Source organism: Tetrao urogallus (genome assembly GCF_951394365.1).
Source record: "Tetrao urogallus genome assembly, chromosome: 4".
Taxonomy (NCBI): domain Eukaryota; kingdom Metazoa; phylum Chordata; class Aves; order Galliformes; family Phasianidae; genus Tetrao; species Tetrao urogallus.
The window spans coordinates 56,324,699-56,350,870 of NC_136817.1; the positions used below are offsets into that span (position 1 = coordinate 56,324,699).

Genomic DNA, 26,172 nt, shown 5'->3' on the forward strand with positions numbered 1-26,172 from the left:
TGTCTGAAGCTCACTGTAGCAGTGCAGTAGAGCATCTTTGCAGTTTTGATGCCACTCAGTGGGCAGTTTGGTATCACCTCCTTGGTTACTACTGATGAGTGTTTGGAGAGTCGGAGGAGGAATGAAGAAAATGCTGACAGACTAATCTTGCCTGTGGTCTCTTCAGATCAAGGGCCATGAGCATATTCAGTGAAAGTTGAAGCTCCTTTGATTGTGTGCTGGTTCTGTGAGTCCATTGAGGGTTAGGCCTCAAAAGTCCAGTCAGAAGACAGCCAGCCTGGATCTGACCCCTGCCAAATGCTGAGCCTTACTGAGCTAGAACACTTTGGGGAGTCTGAACAAGGAGTTTCTTGCTTAATACAAAGCACATTTGGTCTTCTTTACAGTCTTCTGTCCCTGTTGATGTGTGCTAGATGCATAGTGGGCTCTGCTTTGACCCAGCTGGGCCTCTTGCAGCTCTCAGACATCACACGCTGAGGAGGTTATAAGAAGATCATGTTTGTTCTAGACTGCTTCAGTCCTCAAATGTGATTTTAAGAGGCAAATAACCTGGTCCAGCAGACACTACTGGAAGAGCTAAGAGTATCAACAGAAATGTGAATGCACAGATGTGTGTATCAGTGTATCTGCTTGTAGAAAAAAACTGTTCCAAATCAGAAAGTGGAAAGAGAAAGAAAAAGGAATTTCTTCTGGAGCAGACAGGTGATTCTTTGGTGTGTCTCACAGAAATCAGCTGTGAACATCAAACTGATTGTGGAGAAACTATGTGGAAAAGGAGAATGCTAAGATTTTTGAACACTGAGCATACAAACCCAGCACCCTCAGAGGGGTCATATGAAATTTTGATAAAGTCTTTTATTGGAGAACCTAGATAGAGCTGTAATTGATTTTATAGGCTCTCAATAAAAAGCACACAGAGACATTAGAACACCTCACAGTGGTTGTCACTGCAATGGTAGAAAGCAAGTCTGGATCTGTATGAGATCCCTTTCAACTTTAACCGTGCTGTGTTTCTGTGATATACTATGGGTTGGGCTCCTCTAGTTAAGAAGACATTAGCACTGAATCTTTTCTCTTTTTTTTTCTCACTTTCATATGACAGCTCCTCTGGCAGTTACACATTCCCAGGAATGGGACAGTGCAGTTTCTTGGCTTTGTCAAGGGTACTGCTGTTTTTTCAGGCTGTTTAGCAGTCTGAACACAAATCTTCCCAGAAAAGCTCTGAAATGATAAATGCTCTGGGTTTACAGCACTCTTGAGAACCACGTAATACCTGAAAAAAAAAAAACAAACATAAAATTAGTGTTCTGAACACAATTATTACTTATTTTAGCTAGAAATACAGAGCTTTAGCAAACCAGACCAAAACACAGTTAAAAAATATCCTAAAACCAAGCCCCACGCTATATGCTTTTGTTAAGAAGTTAGGATTTAGATCTTTGAAAGTAGGTCTGAGCTGCCTGAGAAGTTCATTCTTATACATAGCTGCTTTAAATTATTTCACTCTCCTCTGCAGCAATTCTGTGCATGATTCACCATGTTATGCAGAAACGTTTTCTATCTTAAAATAGTTCTCTGTGTGTTTCAGCTTACTCCCAGGTTTCATATTCTTTATGGTTTTAAAATATCAACACTGATATTTTTATGTGGACTAAGATATGCACCATGTCTCTAGATCCTGTTCATTGAAGAAACTGGAGAGGAAGGGAATTGCTGTTCCCAAAGCTCTGCTTTCTCCTGTCAGAAGATGCTTTCACCTGGAAGGCAACAAGGGTAAAAATCCACATCAACAATTGTATATGTCACTCACTCAGCTCTCAGATTAATGTGAAAGTTATAAAAAAGAAAGACACGTTAGTTTTTGCAATCACTTAGTTTATTGGCTGACATAAGCACACCAAGAGAGTTCATATTCTCAAAGAAATTCAGAAGCTTTCCATAATCAAGGCTTCCAAATTGTCACATACTTTCATCCTTTTTTATTCTGCTTGATGACCTATGATTCTATTCAAATAAATTTAAAAAGAATTAGAAAAATAGAGAATGCCGAACACTGTCTATCAAAAGCTGAGAAATCTCAACTGAATCAGTGTTACTGCTAATCTAACAGGTCCACGAAGTCCGAAGTGAAAAGTTGTAGTTCATACGAGGCTGCTGCTGTGATGAAAAGACGTTTAAAATTTCATTTCATTTCAAATTTCAGATGTATATAGACCCAAAGGTGAGGATCCATTGTACTGCAATAAACAGCACAAACAATTTTATTTTCTTTTTAATAAAGGATTAAACTCTGACCTGTTGTGATCTTTTGACTAAACCATATCAGGTCTCAGCTACAAGAATAACCTTAGGGGGTGATTTCCCTGACATACATAGTTCACACTTGGCATTGCTTACTTAGTTTAAATTTAGATTTATACATTTTTCATGTTAAAGAAGTACAGTAGCTAGTAACTCAACATTCTCAGTAAATAACTGCTTGTGTTGCTACTAGTTGACTGACAGCAAATGAAAATGTACAAGGTTTTTTATACATTTTGGTGGTAGTGATACAGCTAAGTGGCCTCTTGGTAGGTGAGAGCTTTGTTTGTCTAGGGTTTTAGCATAATCATTAAATCACAGCTTTCTCTAATTGCTTCAGCAACAGCCAAACTCAGTTGGATGGGATTCTACAGCAAATGGAATTCTGTCACATTCAATATTGGTGTTTGCTTTATTAAATAGCATTTCTCTAGGGACTCACATAGTCTTTTCAGAGTTTTTAATTTGTTACAATATGTAGTAGCTGGCTTCTGTGAAGGAATTGTTCACAAACTGCGTTCTCATTATTACTACTGATGCCTTTTTACTTTAAATGAGCTTGACAAGGTAAGATACGCCGTTTAGAAAAAAGCTGTACTTACTTTGCTCAGTGCAGTTTTGAAGGAGAGCACTTCTTGGTGTGCATAAATTTTGTTATTTCTTTGAAGTGAAAATTTAAAGTTAATAATTCAAACAAACATACAAAACCACTCTGTTATCTCAGCTCTGAGTTTCCCAATGTGTGCTTCATTCTCTCTCTTTTTCTAAACTAAATATCCAGTAATTCAGCCACCATAACACTGTGGTCAGTTATTGGTTACACTACTCTACAGTATTACAACAGCAATAACAGTAAAAGTTTTCATTCTAAGTATTATTTTTATTGTAAGCAGGTGAATCAGACATCCCCTTAGTGTGTAAACGCAAATGCCAATTTAAAGTTCACTGCCCTGTACTAATGCTTCTCAGAACTGAAACTTTTGAACATGCTGGGAATCTGTGACTGCACGGCACTCCCATCTTTATCTGTGCAACCTGCACTCCTGATTTTTGTTTCTTCATTAACCAGCTGTGACTGTCACGTGCCTGTTGGTCTAATGTGCTTCAGAAGGGTAGTGCTACACAACTGAAGCAAGGAGTGACCAAGTGATTCAGTGGTAGCAGAAAAGTACATGAGAGATGGCATTATTTGATTTTTGTTGTCTTGTCTAAAGATTTCCTTTTATTTCAGGTTTCCAAGACTGTAGAAGGATATATCTGAACAATTCTTCCTCTAGCTTAACTGCATTTCATGTAGGAATTTCTAATCCAAAGGCAGGGTAAGATAAAATGCAGGACCTGGGGGCCTTTATTGGCAACTGTGGCTAGCTGGGGAGTGAACTTAGGAAGCTAGGCAAATAATCACATCTTCTTCATTTGAAACATTTCATACTGGCAGAAATCTTTAACCAGTGCTCCAACTTCTGTCTGCCACTCGGAGCTTTTTATATGAAACAGCGGGAGCCTGGCAGCCTGGAGAGCTTTGAGCGCTACGAGCTAAAAAAACTTGAACATCCTTTATAGGTTTTCCTGCCAAGACTCTGAAAACCTAAACAACGTAGATACGGATGTTTCACCCAGCTTTCCACTTACGTTTTGCCTTTGCTATGTCAGCTCCCAAAACCTCAACTAGTTTTCTTCCTGAATTTCAAATTCTTGGTAGTACACAGAATAGGATTTGTCTTACCTACCTTTATCCCTGTAAAAGTTACATGGCTAGACTGAACTATTCTCTACTCCCTCTACAGCTGGTGAAGAGACAGATATCTCCAGGAGGCTTTTTGTCTCGTATGAATTTAGACAACCATTTTGGGGTGAAATGAATCCCAGCCCTGTTGTCATCCTCCGGCTTTGATTTAGCTAACAGTAACAAGTTCAATTTCCATGCTGGGATTTTGTGCTGCACAGAATGTTCCAACATCTGATTGTCCAATGGAAAATGGGTGCATAAGTCTGAAAATCTCATCTTAATGTTTGAATAAGTTTGAATTCATATACATTTGTACATTTCTCTTTCATATTTTTTATGTTTCTCTTTCAAACTTTTTTAGTAATTCCCACAGATTCCAGCAGTGGTTTTTGCTCAAAGAATATGTACTATTTATGCAGCAAAGATATTATACATTATTAATATGTAACAACACAATTTTTGTTCTTTACAAGAGATATTTCTTAAGTATGTCTTCAGTGTTCTTATTTTTTCTGACTACTTATTGCTAAATTAGGCTTCTGTGCATGAGCTTACGTATCTTGGGACATATGATACGCTGGGTCTTTGCTATTTCGTTTCTGTTCCAAAGAAATAACAGTTCTTTGGTTAGACAGACCTGTCCAACATAGTGATGTGTTCCTAACTAGTTTGCAAAGCTTAATAGAAGGTAATAATCTTTAATTAATTTGACTTACCGGCTAACAAACACAGCATTTGTGTTCACTAAATTTTAGTGCCTTGGATTTGGTTTAGTTGAGTAGGTAGACCCAGAGAGACTCTTTCACTAATGTTGCTGAGAATGTGACTTTTTCATCTGCCCTCCTGACATATGATGTTTGATGTTCTGTATTCACTGATGGCAATACTAGCTATTGCCTTTTCATTGGGATATATGGCATAGTAGCTTCCATTTACTCACACAGATGGAAGTAAACAAGGTAAAAAAGAAACCAGGTCAAAATGTCAGCGTAAAATAAGAACATTCATATGACTAACAGTAGTACAATAGATAATAGACACACTTAATATTCCATCTCTAAACCATTCTCAAAGGCTGAGGCTGTGGAGCATTCTTCTGCAGAACAGAGAAGTGTAACTGCAGCTCATTTTTGATAAACAGAAAACTCAAGCTTGTGATTTGTCTGCAGTGATTGTGGATGGAGAATACTACTAAAGAACTAAATTTCTGTTCTTGGCCAGCTAGAGACATTCACATGTCTATTGAAAAGAGGTCTCAAATTTAAAATGGCTTTGGGAATGGATTTAACATGATATATATACCAAGGCCGAACAGTACTGCACTGGGGGTAGAAGTGTCTATTTCTGTTAACAACTGCACTACAATCATAATTTGTAATGCCTAGGTTTTTTGTTCGTGCAACCAGAATATAGGTCTTGCCTTTAGGGACCAAGTGCAATCTTATCCCATATACTTAAAAAGGATGAAAGGGCGTCCCCTGCTAATTATTGATAATCTTGCTGTGAAATATCAAGGATGATGCCATGGCAGTAGAATATGTCTTCTTGAGCCTAGCTTCATTTGTTTTTCCTTTTCTCCCCCCCCCCTTTTTTTTTCCTTTTTCTTTTTTCTTTTCTATCCATTCTTATGTGCCGGTTTCAGGAGTAAAAATAATGAATTCAAATTAAAGAAGCAGTGAAATGACACGTAGCATAAATTAACCCTCCTGCTTTGTCCTGCTTACAGTGTATTATTAAACTCTGCAATCTGTGTATTTGCTGTAGTTGAACAGTGAAACATGCACAGAGTGAATATTTAGGGATTCATTTCTCTTTTATCCACAAGCTGCAGTAAAACTGAAACAATGATAAATAATAGGTTTGAGACCTGACATTCTTTTTTGATTCTGTTATTAGACTGAAGCAGATAGTTTGCTATCTTATCCTTTCCTGATAACTTAAGTTAGAAAATCTCTAATTTTAAGGACTCTAATTTTAAGAGGATATTCAACTTGAAATACATGTAGTATCTTGTAGATGGAAAAATTGAGTGGCTTAAATGTAATGGGATAATTATACTTTTATAGCTGTGTGTAGACTGGACTTGCTATTTGCAGCCTAGCAAGCAGTTGCCACAGCCACTCTAACAAAAATTGCTACTTCAGGCATATGTTAATAGCCAAATAAAAAGGAAGAGGACAATCATCCTTCAGAACATAAGGAAAATATTTATTTTCTTCGGATCAATGTCATCGTATTTTGGTTAGTCTGAACCTCTGGTGTCCTTATCCAATGTGGACTTGCCATTTTAGAATCTAAGTGAAACTGTCTCAGAGTGGTGTATCTGCAAAGCTGAATTGTATAGCCAGAATCAGTGCAGTGTATTTGTTTTGCTGTAGTGATGCTAATTCCCAGATTCCCTGGTTCAGAAGAAAAGTGCACGAATCACTTTGCATATTTTGCAAAGCCTCCTTGCTCCCTTTTTTGTGTGTGTTTCTCTCGTTTTCATCTGGAATCAAATAATTAATGTTTGATTTTCACAGTTCTCCAATAAGCACATAAGCTGTTAGTGCTTTCTTTATTTCCTGTGCTTTGTTGCCTCAAAGAGTAGTGATATTGCGAGCATTCTAGGCAGCAAAAAGAGAATCTTAGATGTAGCATGAATTTCCAGTGAATCTGTAAGAATAGCTTTCTGTTACAAGGTTGTTGTTGGTTTTGTTTTGTTTTGTTTTTTTCCCCTGCAATTCTGCTGGATTCTTTAAGTTATTTCGGATTTACATGGGAAGCAGAGACCTTGCCCCCATTTTGCACAGGAGCTAGTCTCTCTGCAGCAGTGCTGCTGTCTGCTTTTGTTGCAGGACTGTATTCTGTCTTTTCAATAGAACAGAAACTTGGTCTTGTTACTGTAAAAACCAAGATAAGTTCCAAAGTGGAATGTAAACAATAATTTAATTAATTAATAAGTAATCTGAAGAAACTGATATGTGTTGAGCACTGAGTAGAGTTTTGGCAAAAGCTGCAAATATGTAATGGAACAGAAAAGTACTTATGACCAAAGCCAAGTCTTAAAATCTTTCTGCCAGTTTTACTACACATTGTTTGAGAGATGGCATCCAGCCACACTAGTAACTGAAATAAAAGCAAGCAACACCATTAAAACTGTGAGTATGTGTGAAATAACAAATGGAAGTAATAGAGTCAGGCATTTCTGGCTGGGGGAAGGGATCTGGAGATTCTGTAAGAAAGATCTGGTTAGTTGCAAGATTAATTTAATGCTATTTAAAATCACAGAATCATAGAATTGATGAGGTTGGAAAAGACCTTAAAGATCATCGAGTCCAACCATAACCTAACCATACTACCCTAACTAACAGCCCTTCACAAAATCACATCCCTGAGCACCACATCCAAATGGTTTTTAAACTCATCCAGGGGTGGTGACTCAACCACCTCCCTGGGGAGCCTCCAGTGCTTCACAACCCTTTCTGTAAAGAAGTTTTTCCTGATATCCAACCTAAACTCACCCTGGCACAACTTGAGGCCATTTCCCCTCTTCCTGTCACCTGTCACCAGTGAGAAGAGACTAACTCTGCTCTCTCTGTAAGCACCTGTCAGGGACTGGAAGAGAGCAATAAGTTCTCCCCTCAACCTCCTTTTCCCCAGACTGAGCAGCCCCAGTTCCTCCAGTCGCTCCTCATAGGGAATTAAAACATGTTTTATGTTTGAAATAAGAAAAAAAATAAGTTGCAAAAGCAACAGGAGTAGTCCTTATAAACTGGTTTTGGGCAAGTAGATCAGACCTCTTTTCTCAGGTGCTATACAAGGTACTGCATACTGCTAAGAAGAATGCCCCAGCTGTAAGATAGGCGTGAATCTTCTTGTATCTGCATAATGATAGATGGCCATGTGACAGTATAGGTTTATCACCTATGTACTGTACATGACTAATGCACTTTCAGTCCGTTCATACTTTTCCCTAGAAAATAATTCAAGGCTCAAAATATCAATATTTCACACAGAATTTATATGAATAGCAAAAAATCAAAATAAAAAAATCAAAAAACCCACCCAAACAAACCTATGCCAAATCATAAAAACATTGTGCATCACAGGGATAGACCTACAGCTCTGTTCTCAGATGGCAAAATCTATAAAATTAAGATACACAGATCCCTGTTAATTTGTTACTCCTGTGAAATTTATATCAGAACCATGAATATGCTGGATAGACTCAAGGCGAGTCTAATTTAAAGCTAACAGGGAAAGTTACTGGTTTCTTGTATTCTGGCATTCTGTTTTTAATGGTCTGTCAGCGTGCTCTGAGCATAAACATTGGTGTCAGAATTTTTATGATACTTTATCTTGTGAGTTTCATAATTTGTAATAGCTGTGCAGCTTTTACAGGTGTATTTAATGGCTGAATTTTATCTTGAACTGCATTTTAAAAGCTCAAGTGTAGTTTGATTTGCTGGGAATGGGGGGAAGGGTGGAATAATATTCTTTCCTTGGAGAGACAGCAGTTTCCTTGTGCAGCATTAACTTGAAAGAATATGAGAAGTGTGCACGTTGCCAACAGGCGTGTGGATGTATAGAGTTCTGAAAATAGTAAGTGTCAATAGGGAAGGGTTGCAGGTGCCAGCAGAAAAATGTAAGCTCCCAGGGGAACTATCTCCTTTTATTTTTGCCTTGTCCAATGCCAAGCCACAGAGGTTGGTGTTTAAAATTCAGTTCTTCCCTGAAAAGTGATTACATAGAAAAAGTCCCACTTCAGAACAGATGTGCTTCCTAGGTGTATTCAGAATCACATTTATTTGTTTTCATGATCATCTTTTCATATACTCTTTGCCCTTGCTGTATGTTGAGCAACCAAAAGCAATTTGAGGGAGAAAGCATAACTCTGCCTGAGACCAGCAGGCAGTGCAGCTCTCCTGGACCTCGATATCCACTTTCCTATAAAATTAAGATACACAGATCCCTGTTAATTTGTTACTCCTGTGAAATTCATATCAGAACCATGAATATGCTGGGTAGACTCAAGGCGAGTCTAATTTAAAGCTAACAGTAACAGGAAAGTTACTGGTTTCTTGTATTCTGGCATTCTGTTTTTAATGGTCTGTCAGTGTGCTCTGGGTATAAACATTAGTGTCAAAATTTTTATGATATGGCAGCACTCTGGGGATGGACCTGAAACGAGATTATGTTGCCTAACCCACAGTGGCAGCACACCAAGCCGTATTACTTCTTCCACCCTTGTTAGCCATAGAGGAGTGATTACACTCTTTACACTAGTCTTTTCACATAGTTAAACACTGCCATCATATTCCCCGTGAGCTTCTTTGTGACACCAAATGCAACCACATCCTTCTGACTTGCTTGATGTGAGTCTCTTAGGTTGTATTTGATGGTGTCTTCAAACTCTGTGATTCCTCTTGTTCTCAGTTAAATTCCTAAAACTAGTCCACAGCAAGTAATTGGCCCAGACATGGAAGAGTATTCCAGAAGTGGGTGGACTATTCCAGCTGAAGTCTTTCCAGAGATGTGCTTGTTAGAGTAGAAGAGAATTATGTCTTAGACATTTATCTCATGTGCAGGAGCAGTGGATTGCTGACGTATTTCCTTTATGATCGGAACCTTTTTCTACTGTTCTGCTTAGCCTTTTATCCCCTATTTTGTATTTGTGCTTTTGTCACTTTGCATTATTGAATGTCATCTTCATTTCACATCATTTCTGCAATTTATCAAAATAATTTTGAATTCCAGTTGTGTTCTGCAAAGTATCTGCATCCTATCCTGAGCATGGTTTCACATTTTGACTTTTTACACAAACTCTGCCTTCTAAGTCATTAAATGAAAATGAAAGAATTTGGAAAAAATAGGCTCCACTTGCCGTATTTTCCAGTTACAAGACCTATTTTGGTTCAGCAATCACCATCACAAGCAAGGAGAAAAGGCTCATTTGGCTTTCAGACTCTTAATCATGTAAGACTGTAAGGTGTAAAGAAGAACCCAGCTTGACTCTCACATCACACAGTGAATATGTGGGACTACTAAATGGAAGGGGGAAAAGAGCATCATTGTACTTCAAATGTGATTACTTTTGCCAAAGAAATCAGAGTCAGGAAAAAATATTGAAACCCTAGGACTCCATTTACTTGGAGATCCTATTCAGAGTTGAGCCATGCTTCAAATTACAAATAATTCCGAGGGTGGAATTGGGAGGAACAATGACAGTTGTGGCAGAAGGCATTCGCTGCTTGGGTAGCTGGATACATCACTGTGCCTCTTCACTCCTGACTCAACTCTCAGGCTGCCTCTGTCCTTTTCTCTCCTTTGCCCCATCCCTTAAGCTTATTTTAATACAAAATATTTTAAAAGTATTAATTTTTTTTTTTTTTTTTTGTTATGTTTAGGCCATTATTTCAGTGTTTGAGCGTGTGAGTGCACTACGTGAAAGGAGGTTGCCATGGTAATTTCTCATTATTGTTGAATAGAAAAATAATTACTCTGGCAAAATCCCCCGTAACCTGTCAGAGCATAAGTTAAAGATGCCTGGGGGCAGCCTTGCCTTCACCATACCCTTTTTGCAAAAAAAAAAAAAAAAAAAAAAAAAAAAAAAAGAGGGTGATTTTATTCCTTTTTTTTTTTTTTTTCTTTTTTTTCTTTTTAGAGTAACTGGATCCTTTTCCAGTTTGGCTAGGGGAGACCTCATTTGTTTTTGTTCACCATTTGGCTGTGAGAGTAGTTGGGCCCACCTGTGACGAGGTGGAGCAGAGAATTAATCAGCAGAGCATATCCAAGCCCAACAGAGGATTTATATATTTTAAGATGATTTTTTTCTTAATGGTGGAAAGAAGGTTGGTAGTGTATTTTCTGTTTTTTCTTCTTCTTGACATAAACTATGCAAAAACATGAGATAAAGACCTTGGACTGTGTTCAAACTGTGACAGAGTCTGGATATTTCATTTATCGGGGGAGAGAATCCACAGTAATTCAGTCTCCACATTTTTCTAGCTCTCAGACTTCTTGGAAGCAAACAAGAGTGCAAATATGTGTGGTTTTGAGGTGAGGCACCGCAGTTTTCCTGTTCTACTCTTGTTTCCTGTGTGCATTTGCATCATAAGGATGCTTTGGTTTTCACCCTCACATTGCTGGGTATTGTACCCGTAGCTCAGGTAATGCCAAGCTACCAAGATACCAACAGCATTTCAACAGCAGAGCTGGAACTGTTCTGTGCGCTATTCTGTAAAGCTTTTCCTCCCCTCTTGTTTTGCTGATACAAGAAGTATGCCCCAAAGATCCTGGTGAAACACTGCTGCAGCCTCTCTTTTGGCGAGTGGCAGAGTGCAGTAGGTAGTGATTATTGCTTGGGCAAGACGTTTGAAAGGTGTTGTTAATCACCCAAATGCCTCGTTCAACCGCTGAAGGCAACAACACCATTGTGATGTATTGGGTGCTTTAAGTGGAATAGTGTATTAATATTTGCTATTAATTATTATGTTCCATAACTATTATGTTTTGACTATGTGTATTAATGCATGTCTAAGTATACACAGGCCATTTAAAATATTGTTTTCACTTCATGTATCACACTGGTAAGTAAAGATTTCTCACAACAGTTACATTTAAGTAACTAGCTGGTATTTAATTAACCTGCAGTAGCATTGTATTTTATATTAAATGCATTGGAGGGGAATGGCTATTACATTTAGTTTCTAAATAACTTTCTTGTCAACTCATGCTGATAATCGGGTTATGTAGCATTACAGAATTAAGTACTGAAGTTTTCTCATGATTAGAACCAAGAATTTGAGATACGCAGCCCACAGACAGAATTGGGGGGCAGGGGGTGGACTCATAATTGATATATTTGCAGCTGATTTATGAAAGTATTTAAGGTTTACAGAAGAGCATGTGTTTATGAGAATGAAAGTTGTCACGTTTTGTATGCTGGACAAAATGGAAGACAGTTTATTGTGTAATAAACTAAATGTTTCAGCTCTTTCCTTAAATTAACACTCAAACCTTATCTAAGAAAAATAGTTTGAAATATCTCATAGACATCTAAACCCACAAATTAGGGAAAGACATGCAAACTGTGTGTGATCCTTTGGAATTTCTATTTTAAAAAGATGAAAATATTTTCATTTTGCCTCCTCTTAAGTGAACGATCTGTTACTTCCTAGGATAGTGACAACCTCTGGTGGGATGCCTTTGCAACTGAATTTTTTGAAGATGATGCAACCTTAACCCTTTCCTTTTGTTTGGAAGATGGACCAAAGCGATACAGTAAGAGATACATTTTTTGTTATCAATTTAAGCCTGACTTTCTATACATGTTTTATCTGTAGAAGACAGATATAAACCGGCATTGAAAAAGCCACTTCTCTGTATTCAGTGACCATCAAGTTCATACAATATAATCTTTTTATTTTTGTAAATTAATTTACTTCAGCTGTGCTTGCATGCTTTGTTAATTTAGTTTCCACAAACATTCAAGTGTTGAATGTTGTGGATAAAACCGTTCACAGAAAGGGAACTTTGCAGCAGTTGTCAGCACTTTCACTGGAAGGGCTTCTGGATTTAAACAGGGACCAGAAAAATTACCCAAATAAGTGTCTGTGGAAGTGTTCCATCAGCTGCGTGGGTCTATACTGTTTGCACACACTAAGGACCTGCTGTTGTTAGTGTCTGACCAGTCCGAGTTAACCAGAAGAAGTCTAGAATACTCTCAATCAAGCACTAAATGCAAGCTTGAATAAAATGAAGCTGTGAATAAATCCGATGGCATTGGTGTCCAGTGCCCACATACTCTGAGCAGGAGAAAAGAGGTAGAATTCATCGAATAAATTATTTGAAGTGAATAATTCACTCAGCTTTAGCACTAAGCAACAGAGAGATAAGTAAACACTGAGAAACGGCGTTGCCAATTGTTTCACTCCATTCAGAATGACCCCTGCTTCACGGTGACAGCTTGTGCTCTGTGCTTAATGCGCTGAATCTTGTGAGGTTCTTATTTTTCTTGAGAGTGAGTGATTGTCAGTGTATCACTTGCATACTCCTAATTCCTTTTATCAATTATCTCAGGTATTTATTTGACAAGTGAAGAAAAAATAACAGCCACTCTGAATGCATGTTCTGGGGTTACTGCTGACAGAATTACAGTTTCTTGTCTTTCAGAGCAAGTGATAAGTCTGTAAAGGTCCTCAAATTACAGCCTATAGCAACATTGGTAACAGCTGATCTGTCCTGATTAGGTTGAGTCAACGTGTCAGATATCAGATTTGCTAGTTGTGTTATCAGTCCAGAAGGCACAGATACATCAGCAAAAAAGCAATTAATGTCCAGTTAGATCAGAGGGAGTTCTGTTACTGGAAAACAGTGGTACTTATGAAAGAATTTGTCAAAGAGTAAAATATCCCAGTTATCACAAATGCTTGATAATGGTTGTGCTATCTGGAAGCGGGGCAGTTTGGTACAGGGCGGTACTGCGATTCTTTTCACAGATTCAGCAGTACTGCTGCTGATAAACACAACTGAAAGATTGCATTACTGTGAACACATTCTTTAATGTGACTGGTACACGTTACTTTCCCCCGGTTTTAATTTCTGTCCTCTGCAAAAACGGTTGTAGCGTTTGGTGTTGATACTCTCAGTATCTGCAATTAAAGCTTTGCATATAGTGCTCTTTCCATTCATTCACACTTCCTTCGTTAGTAATAATTTATGTAGTTCTGAACCACAAGTATTACTGATTCCGACAGAAGCAGCATTCCAGTTTCTTCACAGTATGAAGAATATGCTTGTGTGTTCTTGTTTGGGACTTTCCTGTGCCATAAGAGCAGGCCATGGTGAAGGCTGCTGAGTGCCAGGCCAGCCAAGGTCCTGCTCGCACCTCCAGGGCTAAAGAGGGTGCAGAGTGAATGCTGTGTTTGAGGGTTTCCTAGCACCAGGGAAATTTCATGTCCTGAAATGTGTCTGGGAGCTGAGACCAGAGCTGTACCTCTTTAGGCACAAATATGGGCTGATGATAGCTTCCACCTGCAGCAAGCCCTTGCTTAGCACCGCAGCCTGGTAGTCTCAATTTACCCACCCAAATCGTGCACAGGCTACATTGTGAGCATGGAGGGTCTCAGCTCCTCCCCACATCAGTAATGCCAACTGTCAACTTCACTCCATGAAGAGCGAAATTGCTGTCCAGTAAGCTGTGACTCATGTTAGATTTGGTGGGACGTACTGAGCTGCTGCTCCATACATGGGGTTTTGAGTGGGATGAAAGAAGTGCCTGGTCTGCTGGCCCTCCATCCTCAGTGAGACTCCTGCCTCCTTATGCCAGCACACACTCCCTTTTGTATTTAGAGGGTATTAAAAGCATCGGAGCTGGCTGTGGGGGAAGAGAGAAGACAAATTGTTGATTCATACTCTTGAAGGCACAAAAAGTAATGGAAGGAACCAAGATTAGGCCCCAGGAAAGAGAAATAGGCATCCTTTGAGAAGTCATTTATAGAGTTGAAATTGATGAAAGATACTGACCCCTTGCCTTTGCTCCAGGATTCAGATCAAAATTGCCTTCCTTTGTCTTGCTTCAATCTGCGAGGTATTTGCTTACGTCTCTGACATCAGCTGTGGCTGACACCTCATTTTCTTTCCAAATGGGCGATGGTTTCCTGCTTTTGGGAACTTAGTTTCTCCTAGAGTGAAAAAATTCCAACAAAATAAAAAGTTTTTTGGGGAAAGAGGAAATATATGAGGGAAGGACAAATAGTTGTTCATTGTCCATAGCCACAGTTGTTTTTTTTTTTATAGGTCATGGCAATTCCCAGTCCTATTATCCTTGTTGTAAGGTAATGTCCTGATACTGCCTGAGGCAGACAGAGGAGGAGGAGCATGAGGTGCACTCCCTCTGCCCCCGCTTCTATCTCCAAAGCTCCCAAAGGATGTTGTGGGAGACTGAGAAGCTGCACAGTCCCTTCTGCTTGTCTCCTGTCTCCCCTGCTATCCCCTTGCCCCTCCAGAGTCTTCTTTTTACCTGCTTGTGTTAAATGTTTCTTTTACACATATTCTATGGGTTTCCTATCACAGCTGCTCTGGGCCAGGGTTGAATCTCTCTGCAGTCTGCTCATGCCTGGACTGCTTGATCCTAAAGCGATCTTCTGAGCATGCAAATCGTGACTGTAAATCACTGTATAATGTTACAAGATTTTAAAACAACACTACTTTTCCTTGCCTCCATTTTATTGTTGAACATATGCTTTTGTCCAGGAAACCCCAACTTGTAAACACTTCTTTTCTTTGTTCTTTTTTTTTCTTTTTTTTTTTTTTGTATCAGGAAAATAAGCTACTTTTTAAATTTCATGGCCCCAGACTGAGGCTTTATGAAAATCATGATGTATTTTTAGGCTTGCCTTTCAATTACCATGTTCTATAGCGCCCTTCTCTCTGCTGAGAAGAGCAATTGTCTGCCCTTTTCTAGTTCTGCTTTGGGGTCTGCAAGATTTCTCCTCAAGTATCAGCCTATAGTTCTTCAGTTTGTAAAGGAAAATGGATTTGGGTCAAAGTAGGGATTTTAAGTCACTGGGTTACGTTTACTTTACTTTGCACCAGAGAGCACTATGTACTGATAACTCAAGATAGCTTTAAATATGCCTGTGTATCTGTATGGCGCAGCATGTAAGGAGTCTTCCTTATGCCCTGGAAAGAGTAGAAGTCTGTTAGTTCAGTGATCCACCAGTGCTAATTAATTTGATTGCCAGGTTTGGTAGACCTAGCAGTTATCTTTACAGAACGTAATCCTGCCTTGTATAGGTGTGCACTTGAAAGCCCAGCTCAAGTTTTCATGCAAAACTTCTGTGTCAGACTTGAAATCCCCACTGTGCCCATCTTTGCAGTTCCTTTTGTCTTTCTTCAGAATTTTATTTCTGAACGACTTTGCCCTCTCTGATTCCTCCTCCGCTATACAGCATTCCAGAAAGAAGATACCATCTTCTTTCAAACAGCCGCTGAAAATGTCTATTTTTCTCCTGCTTCCATGAGCTGTTCTATGAACTCTACTGATATGTTATTAAATTCTATCTTGAAATTGAGTTTTAATGGGAAACTCTTCTGAAAATAAAGATATGTTTTACTGTGAAAAAGGTGCAACTGATACGCGTTTCCCTCAGTCTAGCTTTTTGGCTACAGTGAAGCAAAAAGATCACACATTCCGGTGCCTAAAGACAGGAAAAGATTCCAAAGAGATCTGTTTTAAGCTGAATTGAATTATATTCAACAGAAACTTAAGTAGCAAACCTGTGAAATTCATTTCAGGGAGAGCAAAAAGAAATTTGCATTGATTTATTTTGCTCTGGTTTACTGGGTCAAGACTTAAATAGAATTTAAACAAACAAACAAAAAAAAGAAAACAGGAAAAGGGGGGAAAAAAAAAAAAAAGAGAATATGCCTAATGTAGCAGATTTTTTTTTCCTGGTTGTGGATAAAACATATTCGTTTCCCGTTAAGAGCCTCCTATCCCTGAGCCAGAGTAAATACTAGACTCTGATCCATTGTTGCCCAGGTTCTTTGTTTCTTAGAGACAAAATATTTCCAGAACAGATAAGAGAAACAAGTTTGATTGACAGCTCTTAGCAGAGTCTCATCAGCTGCTGTGCTGACAGCCTGGTGATGCGCACTGTGCTGATGTGGTTGGGACTGACAGCTGATTGACAGCCCAAGACTGTGGAGACAGAAAAGATGAAGCATGCTCAGTAAGAATAATGTGCAGTGTTGATGCAGCACTGCAGAGAATAGAAGCTAGGAAGTTAACTCTTTCACAGCAGAGTGACACTGTAACACATAATACACATAGCTGCCACTGTACAGAAAATTAGAGCTTGTTCCTGCTCTATTCACTGCAGGCTGTTTGTGGAGAAGCTGTGTGCTGCAAAGAAGCAAAAGCACAAGTTATCATTTTTGTAGCTGAAAAAAAATTCATGTATGGTAGCTATGATGGAGTCTTCCAAAGGATTTACTTAAGCCTATAGGTACAGAATGTATTGTGCATTTCAGGCAGTTTTTGTGGGTTTCCGTCACCAAATTTTGTATTCCATTGCAAAATGTTACACAGCAGAAATTTCAGAAGGAATGATCTGAGTTCTTTTGCTCCGTGTATTCCTAGAAAAACAGTATTTTCAGTTGTAATGTCATTCAGGATCTGTAGATGAGAATTGAATATGTGTTTTGTGTTATAATTGCTACTGCAGTTTGGATTTGGAATGTACAATAACATGCTTATCATATTGTGCCCTAAGTGCTCATTTTTCCTATTTGATGCACGTGCCCTTGATTTTACTTCATTTCTTGACTATTCATAACTGGAAAGCTAGAAGTGGAGTTTTGTAGCACAACAAACTTGGGGCCAAATGGTGACATCTTTGGCTTTAAGGTGCTCACCTGGGTTTCCCACTGTGTCTGAGGAGTATATCACATAGGCGCACCTTAGACTTTACTACAGATTACTGAACACTCAGCAAGTGGGCTGCAACGAATCCATTCTACATTTGTCACTGCCTGTAACGCGTGATATATGGGCAGCTTGAAGACTGTTGCTGGATAACTTCTGGTGATGTAACTGCAGAAAGCTACGTCTCGTGGGCTTTTCTTACACACAGGGAATAGTTTGGGAATAAGTAGTGAAAGTTCACCGCACATTACGCACTTGCTTAGCTTTTGTCAAAAAGATTGTTTGGAGAAGCTATCATGGCACATTATCACCCTGGGTTTCTATAAACTTGTCGCCTGGCTTCTCTCTCATAACTCTTACAGAGAAAATTAAAGTTGCCGAGAGAAACAGGTTGTAGTTTTTCCAGGTACATGCTCCTTCTTTTACTTTTTTTTTTTCCAGAGAAATCCCAGTCATTAAACATGATTTGAGCATTCAGGTACAACACAGTAAATTGACCTAGCTTAGTAAGCGAGACAGATTATTCTGTGTGACTGCCTTGGCTCGATCTGTGTGTCCCAGCCTTCTCTTCTTTTAGTTTTATCTTCAGTTTGTTTGCAGCACTTTTGAGATTCATTTCAGGATGCAGATGAAGAAATTGTTAAAATTGAGTCTAGCATATCCACAAGTGCCGGTGGATCACAACTAATACACTCACCTTCCCAATTAATGATCTCTAATTGATAACTGCTTCTTAAAATTAAAAAATTCTTAAAATGTTTAAGCATTTCTCAATCCGATCTACATGTGCTCTGCATATTATTTATTTTTGTTTATGATGTAATGTAATGCTCTAATAAGTCAAATACATCACAAGTGTTAAAGTATATTAGCCCTGTGTACTTGTCACCTAAACTTCTGTGAGCTCATCAAAGAAAAAAATCGTATCTGTTTTACAAGACCTATTTTACATAAAACCATGTTGACTGGCATTAATTATATTCCTTTCACTTCAATCTTTGTTAGTGCAGTCATGTACAATTTTTTATCTATTTTGTCTGGATTGATATCAAGGTAGTAACTGCATTACACTACACCATTACCTTGCTGTCTAGTGTTTCTTCTTCAATATCAGCACAACAGTAGTATTTTTTTTTTAATTACCTCAGTAATTCTTTTCTTTTTGAAAATAGCATCAGATAAAAACATGCAAAAGAATCTCTTAGAACTGCTAATCATAAAATATTTTCTCCAAAGAGATGCTGTTTAAGATTCTACTTAGTTGCTGATGGACTAGGAGGCACTTGTCATCTCAAGATCAATGTTCTTTCAAAAAGCAGTACAAAAAGGCTTTTTATTTGCCATTAACACAATTCCTGTTTCCAAATGAAGTAATTTTTTTAGTATAATTTTAAAAAGCTATTTTTTAATCATTCATGCAGTCATCGTTTTTTCATTGCCATCTCCAGCATCCCATTGTAATATTTTATGTTTTAGAGTACATTGTGTTTTTTTCTGTTTGCTTTTTCTTTCTGTACTCATTCTAATTATTGGGCTTTTTTTTCTCCTAATTATTGTCTTCATTTTTTCAACTTCTTATTTAGCCAAAGTTGTTGTCTCTCTCACAGTACAGTTACAGCTTTGGGGTATCTTATCAAATATGTTTAACAGACTCTTAAGCTCATGCATACTTTTTCTCCATAATCTGTCCCAGCCAGTTGAGCTTTGGAAAATACTGCATTTTGAAACTCCAACTGTATCTCTCCAACTGGGTATGTCTCTTCTTTGTCTTTCTTGAATGCATGTTTTGGATGGCATTCATACAGAAACATGTTGTCTGATTGGAGAGTGTCAAGAGAAAAATAGAAGTCTTGAAAATGAAATTTACTAAGCAAAGTGAAAGACTTCTGCAAAAGAGAAGACATGGGGAAAAGAGTGAGGGGAAAATGAGACATAGTGACAGCACCTGTAAAAGAAACCCAAGCAGCCTGTTTCCATATCCAGGATGAGCAGGAGAAGATATTCTGACTTTAATTTGCATGAAGAGGTGCATGGAGATGTTAGTTCCTACTGATGAGGAGCAGAAGAGATGCCCCAGGGGGGCTGCAGAGCCTTCAGCTGCCCAGGGGCTGAGCTGGGCTCTGCATCACCCCATGGGCACTGCTCTGTAAGTCGGCACCAGCCCCCAGCCTGCTCTTCAGCTGCATCCCAGCCCTCATAACAAGCTCTGAAATTATTTTCTCATCTTGGGTGCTAAACTTTTTGTCATTAACAACACCCTGCTGTTCCTCATTTGTAGCAATATGAATAATGTTTTTCTAATACTGCTAGCTATGCAAGACTTCCCACATGAATCTTCCACTGATTTCTTTCGTAACAGGCATTTTTCTTTTTCTACATATTGCTGACAGGCGCTGAAGGAACAATTCTTTCCATTTGCTGATTTGCGACAAGCAGGTCTGAAACAGACCTTCACCTCTACCCACTGCAGCCTCATTAGTTATCACAATGTTTCTGTGCTCTGAGTTATCAATACCTTTAAAGTCCAAAAGCACTTATTTGCAGTGACAGTACAGCTGTGTGTGCACAGGCACTGTGTGTACAGGCACAACCTCATGTCAGTACTCTGGGGAAACCGGAGTACTTTCCCCTTTCATGGGGAAAGGTTTGTCATGAAAACTCTCCTATCAACCACTGATGACAACTCTGGTTTCACATACCGTACAGTGGGTGTCCTGAACCTCTTTTGCTTGTTGCTAGGCATGTTATACAAACCAGTGGTCCAGACCTGGTGGAAGGGAAATGCTGAACTCCTGATGTGAATATTTCACAATTGTATATAGCCTCCAATTGCAATGACATATGAAAATTCCAGTCAGTCAGATTGATTATGTTGTTGTATAAACAGATTAAGTTATCAGGCTTCTTTGGGAGAAATCATAACATAATCTGACACCATGCGTTATAGGAAACTAGGGTCCATTCAGAGAGCAGAAGGAGTAAAGGCAAAATTGTCATGAGAAAATCACAGTGATTACTGAGTTTTTTTCTTGCCCAATACAAATAAACCCTTTGTTGTGCTTAGCTTTTGTTCACCCGTTTGGTCCAAACTATGTAGCGTTCAGGTCGTTCTCTCTGCTGGAGGCAATGCTTATAAAAGGCTGGAAATCCATACAAAATGTTGGAAATTGGTATATTTTACATCAAAATACTGAATAACTTTTCTATTTGCATAGTGAGAGAGGCAGTTGTGAAGAATTGGTCAGTACTTTTTGGGTTTTGCTGAATAACTGGCAGGCAGCTTGGTGTATACCTTCAAATGGCATTGGTGCATTAAATATAGGTTAACTTTTTCTAAAAATTGCAAAAACAGGCATGTTTTTAAAATGTTTTTATATGAAATTGACAAGGTTCATTTGTTATTACTTTAGTTTTTAAAAATAGTTGGTGACTTTTTAGTTAGTTAGTTAATAGGTACTTACAGGAGAATATTCTAACGTACCTACAGAGTTCCTGTAAGAAACAAGACTGTCTAAATATTTATCCTCCTTTAGAACTGTGCTTTTTCCCTTAGCAGTACAAACTTTTTCTCCTCTGTTTTTTGTTTTATCTGATAGCATTGCATACTTTCATATTTTTATTTTCTTTCTGGACCACGGAGACCATTTAACTAAGCACAGTAGCTTTAGCTGTAGCTGCTATTCACTGTAATACATTGGAGCATGCCCATTGCCTGAAGGTGTTAGAAGTGATTTTTTTTTTTTTTTTTTTTTTTTTGCAGAGCATTGAATAACTGAAAAGAGGTTCATGAGGCCTTTTTTTCCCCCATTTTGAATCCTCAGGTGCAGATGAATCACAGTATCAGTTCTACTGATACTAAAGTTCTACCCTAAAGCTCTGGGAGCTTTATGCATGTTATGGTAACTGTAATATTTAGAAACTCCTACGTTGTGCTCATACACGTAACACTGTGGGTAGTGCAGTTGCATGGCTGTAGGGCATTAGCAGGGCAAGGCTTTTAGGCACTGATGATCTTTCTTTAAGCTCAGATAATTAAAAGTTCACCACAAAGTTTGAATGCTACTCATAAATTTAATCCTGCAGAAATGTGTACACACAAACCGATCACAGTCAAATATCCAAACATGCATCCTAGTGCAGCACTGGGTTTCTCATTACAAACGTGCATGTGTTTGTGTTTACCACATAAATGAAACTTCTAGTCAATCTTTTACGTTGTATTTCAGTGATGCAGTAGTGCTGTTCCACTTGAGGCACCTTATTTTTAGGAAGTAGGTATTTACTGTAGTGCTGTATTTTTTAATGGTTTAGGAGAATACAATATGCAACATCACCAAAAATTATGGGATCTTTATAGAAATGCATTTAAACTGGGTCAGCTGCAGCGCCACGATTAGTAGAAATAGAGCCAAAAGCTGATTCTGGACACTGAGATACTGTTCCCAATTCCAAATTGGAAGTTTTCTTGAATTAATGTAGTCATGAATTTTTGTTAAAGTCTGCTGTGTATGAGAAGTCTGAGATATTATACAGTGGCTATCGTTCTTTATCATATTGAATTCTGCATTCCAAATTATATTACCTTTAAAATGTTGCTGACATTTTGCTATTCCACTATACTAATCCATACAAGTTTTATACCATAGTATTTAAGTCCATTCTGGTCATATAGCAGTGCAAGCAGTGCCTTCCATTTCTTGTTTCTTCTCCCCTTGCTTTCTCAGAAAAGTAGATTCTGTTGACAGATTTGTTAGAATTTTTTTAGACAAATTCAGCTGGTAGATAGAGACTGTTAAAAGTTTGCATCACTTTGTAGGAATATCTATTGGATTTGAATAGAATGTTCGAGATGTGTGATATTGCTTAGTTTTCGTGGGGTTCAAACTATTCTCCTACTGACCTAAGAATGTCCCATCTCCTGAAGGACAGTTTGGTATCCAGCTCTTGCGCAGAAAAAGGTGCTAATCCAGGCCTAGTATTCTGGAGCTGCTCTTTTTGAGGAATCTTGGCTCCATGTCATTGAAAGTGAAGGTCGTTACCGTGATGTATTGTGTACGGTAAAGCCCGTAAAAGAAGTAAAGGCTAGCTCTTATGCACCAGAGATGTCTTGGCTATTGAGGAGATAACTCTATAGCACATAGAGAGAAGCATGAATAGGTGGCTATACAGCACCAGCTCCAGTATCAACATCAGCCATTCAATTCCCAGGGTGCCTGGAAGTAGGTGTTGACTATTTTGTTGTATCTTTTAAAGATCCATTACTGCTTCCATCTCCATTTGGCTACGGAAAAAAAGAAAGAAAAAAAAAAAGAAAAAAAAAAAAAGGCTTTTACATATAATTTTATCTAGTCCAGAAATATTAGAATACTGTGTAATTCAATTTTATTTTTTTCTTTAATGTCTGGACCTGAATTAATAGGGCATTACTTTTCATCCTGATATCAATCTTGTTCCTTTCATTCAGATCCAAATTCCTTTGTAGTACATGATTTAATTCACTAAAATGAGGTAAAATGAAACCCTGGTCGAAGGAGCATTAAATAGCACATATTTGGTGGCACATGTGATTACACAGCCTGCTGTGTAGCTGGTTCTGTTTCCTCCCTCTTTGAGTTGCTCACAGACTGGTAAACTTTTTTCACACCCAGAAGCTGTTGCTGTCTATGGTTTGTTCCTCTCTTGCCATAAGGAAAATCAGTTCATCCACTATTAAATGAGATTACAGAGATTAAAAATACACTTCTCTAAAATGTCCTTAGATTTTTTTTTTAAACAATCCTCATCTCAGACTGGCTTGGTAAGCCCTAACCGAGGATCAGTGCCGCCTTCTGTGGGAAATTAGCTTCGATTTGACAGCTATTTTTGTTTCAAGATCGTATGCACACCAGTTTTTCTGCTAAGGCCTGGCTCTCAGGGGCGGTTGCACATGCATGGCTGGCTGTGCATCAAATGCTGTAATCCAAAGGGATGCTCTAGATCATGATTATTTAATTAAAAAAAAAAAAAAAAAAAAAAAAAAGGGAAGGAGAGGAGAGGAAAAAGAGAAATTTCAGTCCAAAGATGCTGTACCAAAATGTGGCCTTGCACCAAACAAATATTTATCAAGTTGGAAAATGAAGGAGCATCTGTCCTTTCGAGACTGCTTCTATTCATTATTCTGCTTTTCTTCATCATGCACGTACAACTAAATTAGTTGAATGGGTTAGGTTTAGACTGAAAATGAAACTAGAGGATATACTATACTGACGGAAGGGTTTGAGTCAGCTCATTAAAACATGCTCAGCCCCTGATGTGAACTTGTGTACAACTTGAAAGCTGCATTATGTTGGAGGAAAGGTATTTGAGCAAGCGGAAGGGAAAATTCTGGACCAGGCATTCCAACCCAGTGATTCAGCACCTCCAACCACTCGAGCAAGGCAGAGGCCATGCTGTCAGCACACGGAGGAGCAGCTTGTTGATTCAAGGCTGCAATCTGTGTGCTAGTAGCTGGAGGCTGTATCTGCATTAATAAGTAGTGCCGCGCAGTAGGTGAAGATCTGTAGAGCAAAACAGCTGGTGTTGACAACATGATGTCCACGCCGAACATGTTTTGCAGAGGTTCCCTTTGGACTAGATCCAGTCCAGCTGAGTGAACTAAATGCCTGTTAATGGCTGGTGTGCATTAGGTGCACTTGTGGAGACCATCTGATTCCTCCCTTGTGCAAGCATTCAGTTAGTGAGCTCAGAGATCGCTCTGCAGAGCAGAGCAAGACATGGAAAATGGGATGATTTGGATAGTGCCTTCAGAACAGCCCTTCTCAACTGAGCCAAAACATGAGTGTGAATTTGGCCTTATGAGGACTACTCCTTTTGTGATAATATGTTCATTAGGCGTCCTGCCAGACGCCGTGTCTGGCTCTGTAGGTAATAAAGGTGGCTTTGGGTATGTGGTTTTTTTTTTTGTTTATTTTTAACTTTTGCTGTAATTTGTAGTCAGTAACCCTTCTCTCTTCTCCTGTGCTTTTAAAAGAAGCATGCTAGTTATGGGAGGTGTCTGTTCTACATTTCCAGTTCTGTGCTTCTTGCTGAAGTAATGCTCTTCTCTGCTCTGCTGGCAATTCCTCTTCCCCAAACACCTGTTTAATTTTCTTCTTTTAGAGCTGTGAAGGTAGACTAATGATCAAGTTGCCTCCAGCCCTCTTTGTGAAGTCACTTGTAGCCTTGGTCAGGTCTGCAGCCTTGCTCTTCAGCTATGTCTGCTTCTCTGGTGCTGCTGGTGCTCCCTGGTGCACGTGAGGATCCAGGCTCTGCTTTTCTGCTTCAAAGCTACTTCTCCATGCTAGGTCAAGCAGTTGGCCACAACTGACAGACCTGGGGTGCCATGGGGAAACCCCATCACTCAGCGAATGGGATCATGCTTGAAGCCCTAAATGCCACCTTCTGAAGTTTCTTTTCCCCCATCAATTTTGTTCAAAAATAACAAAGACACAAATCATATTTAGAATCTGATGTTGTGATTCTACAGTGTAGAACTCAGCTATAAGAGATACAAATTTAACTACTTTTGGCATTAACTTTTTCAAAATAATGTAACCGAAATGCCAGAAAAATATTATGGACTGCTGTGACTTCAAGTTAGTATTAATATACCTGTACATGCCTCTCGAGCGTAGAAATGCACACATAAATCTAAATTGTGGTAAATTCCTGTATTACTAAATTCATTTCTGCAAATATGTGTGATCATGTAGTTACAGTCTGCATTACTGCAAAACAGATGCACAAGGAAGCAGGATTGAGATTGTGCTGTCAGCTTCCATTTGCACATCCCCTGGCACCTGAGCACACTGCAGTACAACGTTAGCTCTCAGTGAAGTTTTGGCTGCAACTACAGGAATTAGGATCAATGCCTGCCACTCTTTGGCAAGTCACTGCTATCCTGAACTGAGGAGTGCTGACCTGGTCATCTTGCTCTGTATATTTGTCAGCTCAGCTCCACTGCAGTAGTGGAAGTATTTAGAATGAAAGCAATGTCCACGGGGACCACATTTACTAGTGCAGCATCAATTCTGAGTGGAAGTGCTCAGTGAAAGCTGTGACACAAGCACATGGAATAGAGCATGCTCTGTATCTTGCCATCTCTAGTGCATCTTGCTTCTGTCACTACACAACTGCCACTGACCCAGCCTTATCTAGAAAGGAAGACAATGCCAGTACTTGACTTTGCTTATATATACAGTGGAGCATGAGGTAGACATTCAGTTCTGTTTAAGTTGTAACACTGTTTACAGACGTTAGAGTCTACTGAAACTGCTAGTTAGTACACAGAGACAATAAAATATTTGTAGTTTTTATTTATAGGAGCATGCTAAAGCCATTTTTAAGCAAGGCTGTAATGAGGTAATATTGACAATTGAGAGTTTTATGGCTTTTGTGTTTTGCTAATTAAGTATTCCACTTCCATCACTTTTTTGAATCAGGGTTATTGCAATTTAACAGCTTTTATAACTTGTCCCTCTGAAACTGATACATTGACTCAACAGAACGTGGCACATTTCTTTAGACCTGTTGATAGGATATAAAGTGTATTTCTTCTGCTTGCTTTGAATTTGGAGTGAAAGCAGGATTGAAAGGAACAACCATGAGTCCTTTGCCATGAAATTCTAAAATGGTTTAGATCTTAGGAAAAAAAATACAGCTGGAATTCTGAATCAGACCATTATGATAGCACACGTAGCATATTCAGCTT

General features: G+C 38.7%; 1 protein-coding gene across 3 annotated transcripts in view; it reads left to right on the plus strand.

The window, feature by feature from the left end:
- The window catches only part of LDB2 (LIM domain binding 2), a gene marked incomplete at both ends in the record, with an annotated part of 207,471 nt that overhangs the window by 59,942 nt on the left and 121,357 nt on the right, over positions 1–26,172 (plus strand). For all 3 annotated transcript variants that reach the window (XM_079534665.1, XM_079534666.1, XM_079534667.1), the window contains one exon: positions 12,193–12,295. In XM_079534665.1, coding sequence (XP_079390791.1) covers positions 12,193–12,295 — 103 coding nt within the window. The remainder of the gene's footprint in view (positions 1–12,192; positions 12,296–26,172) is intronic.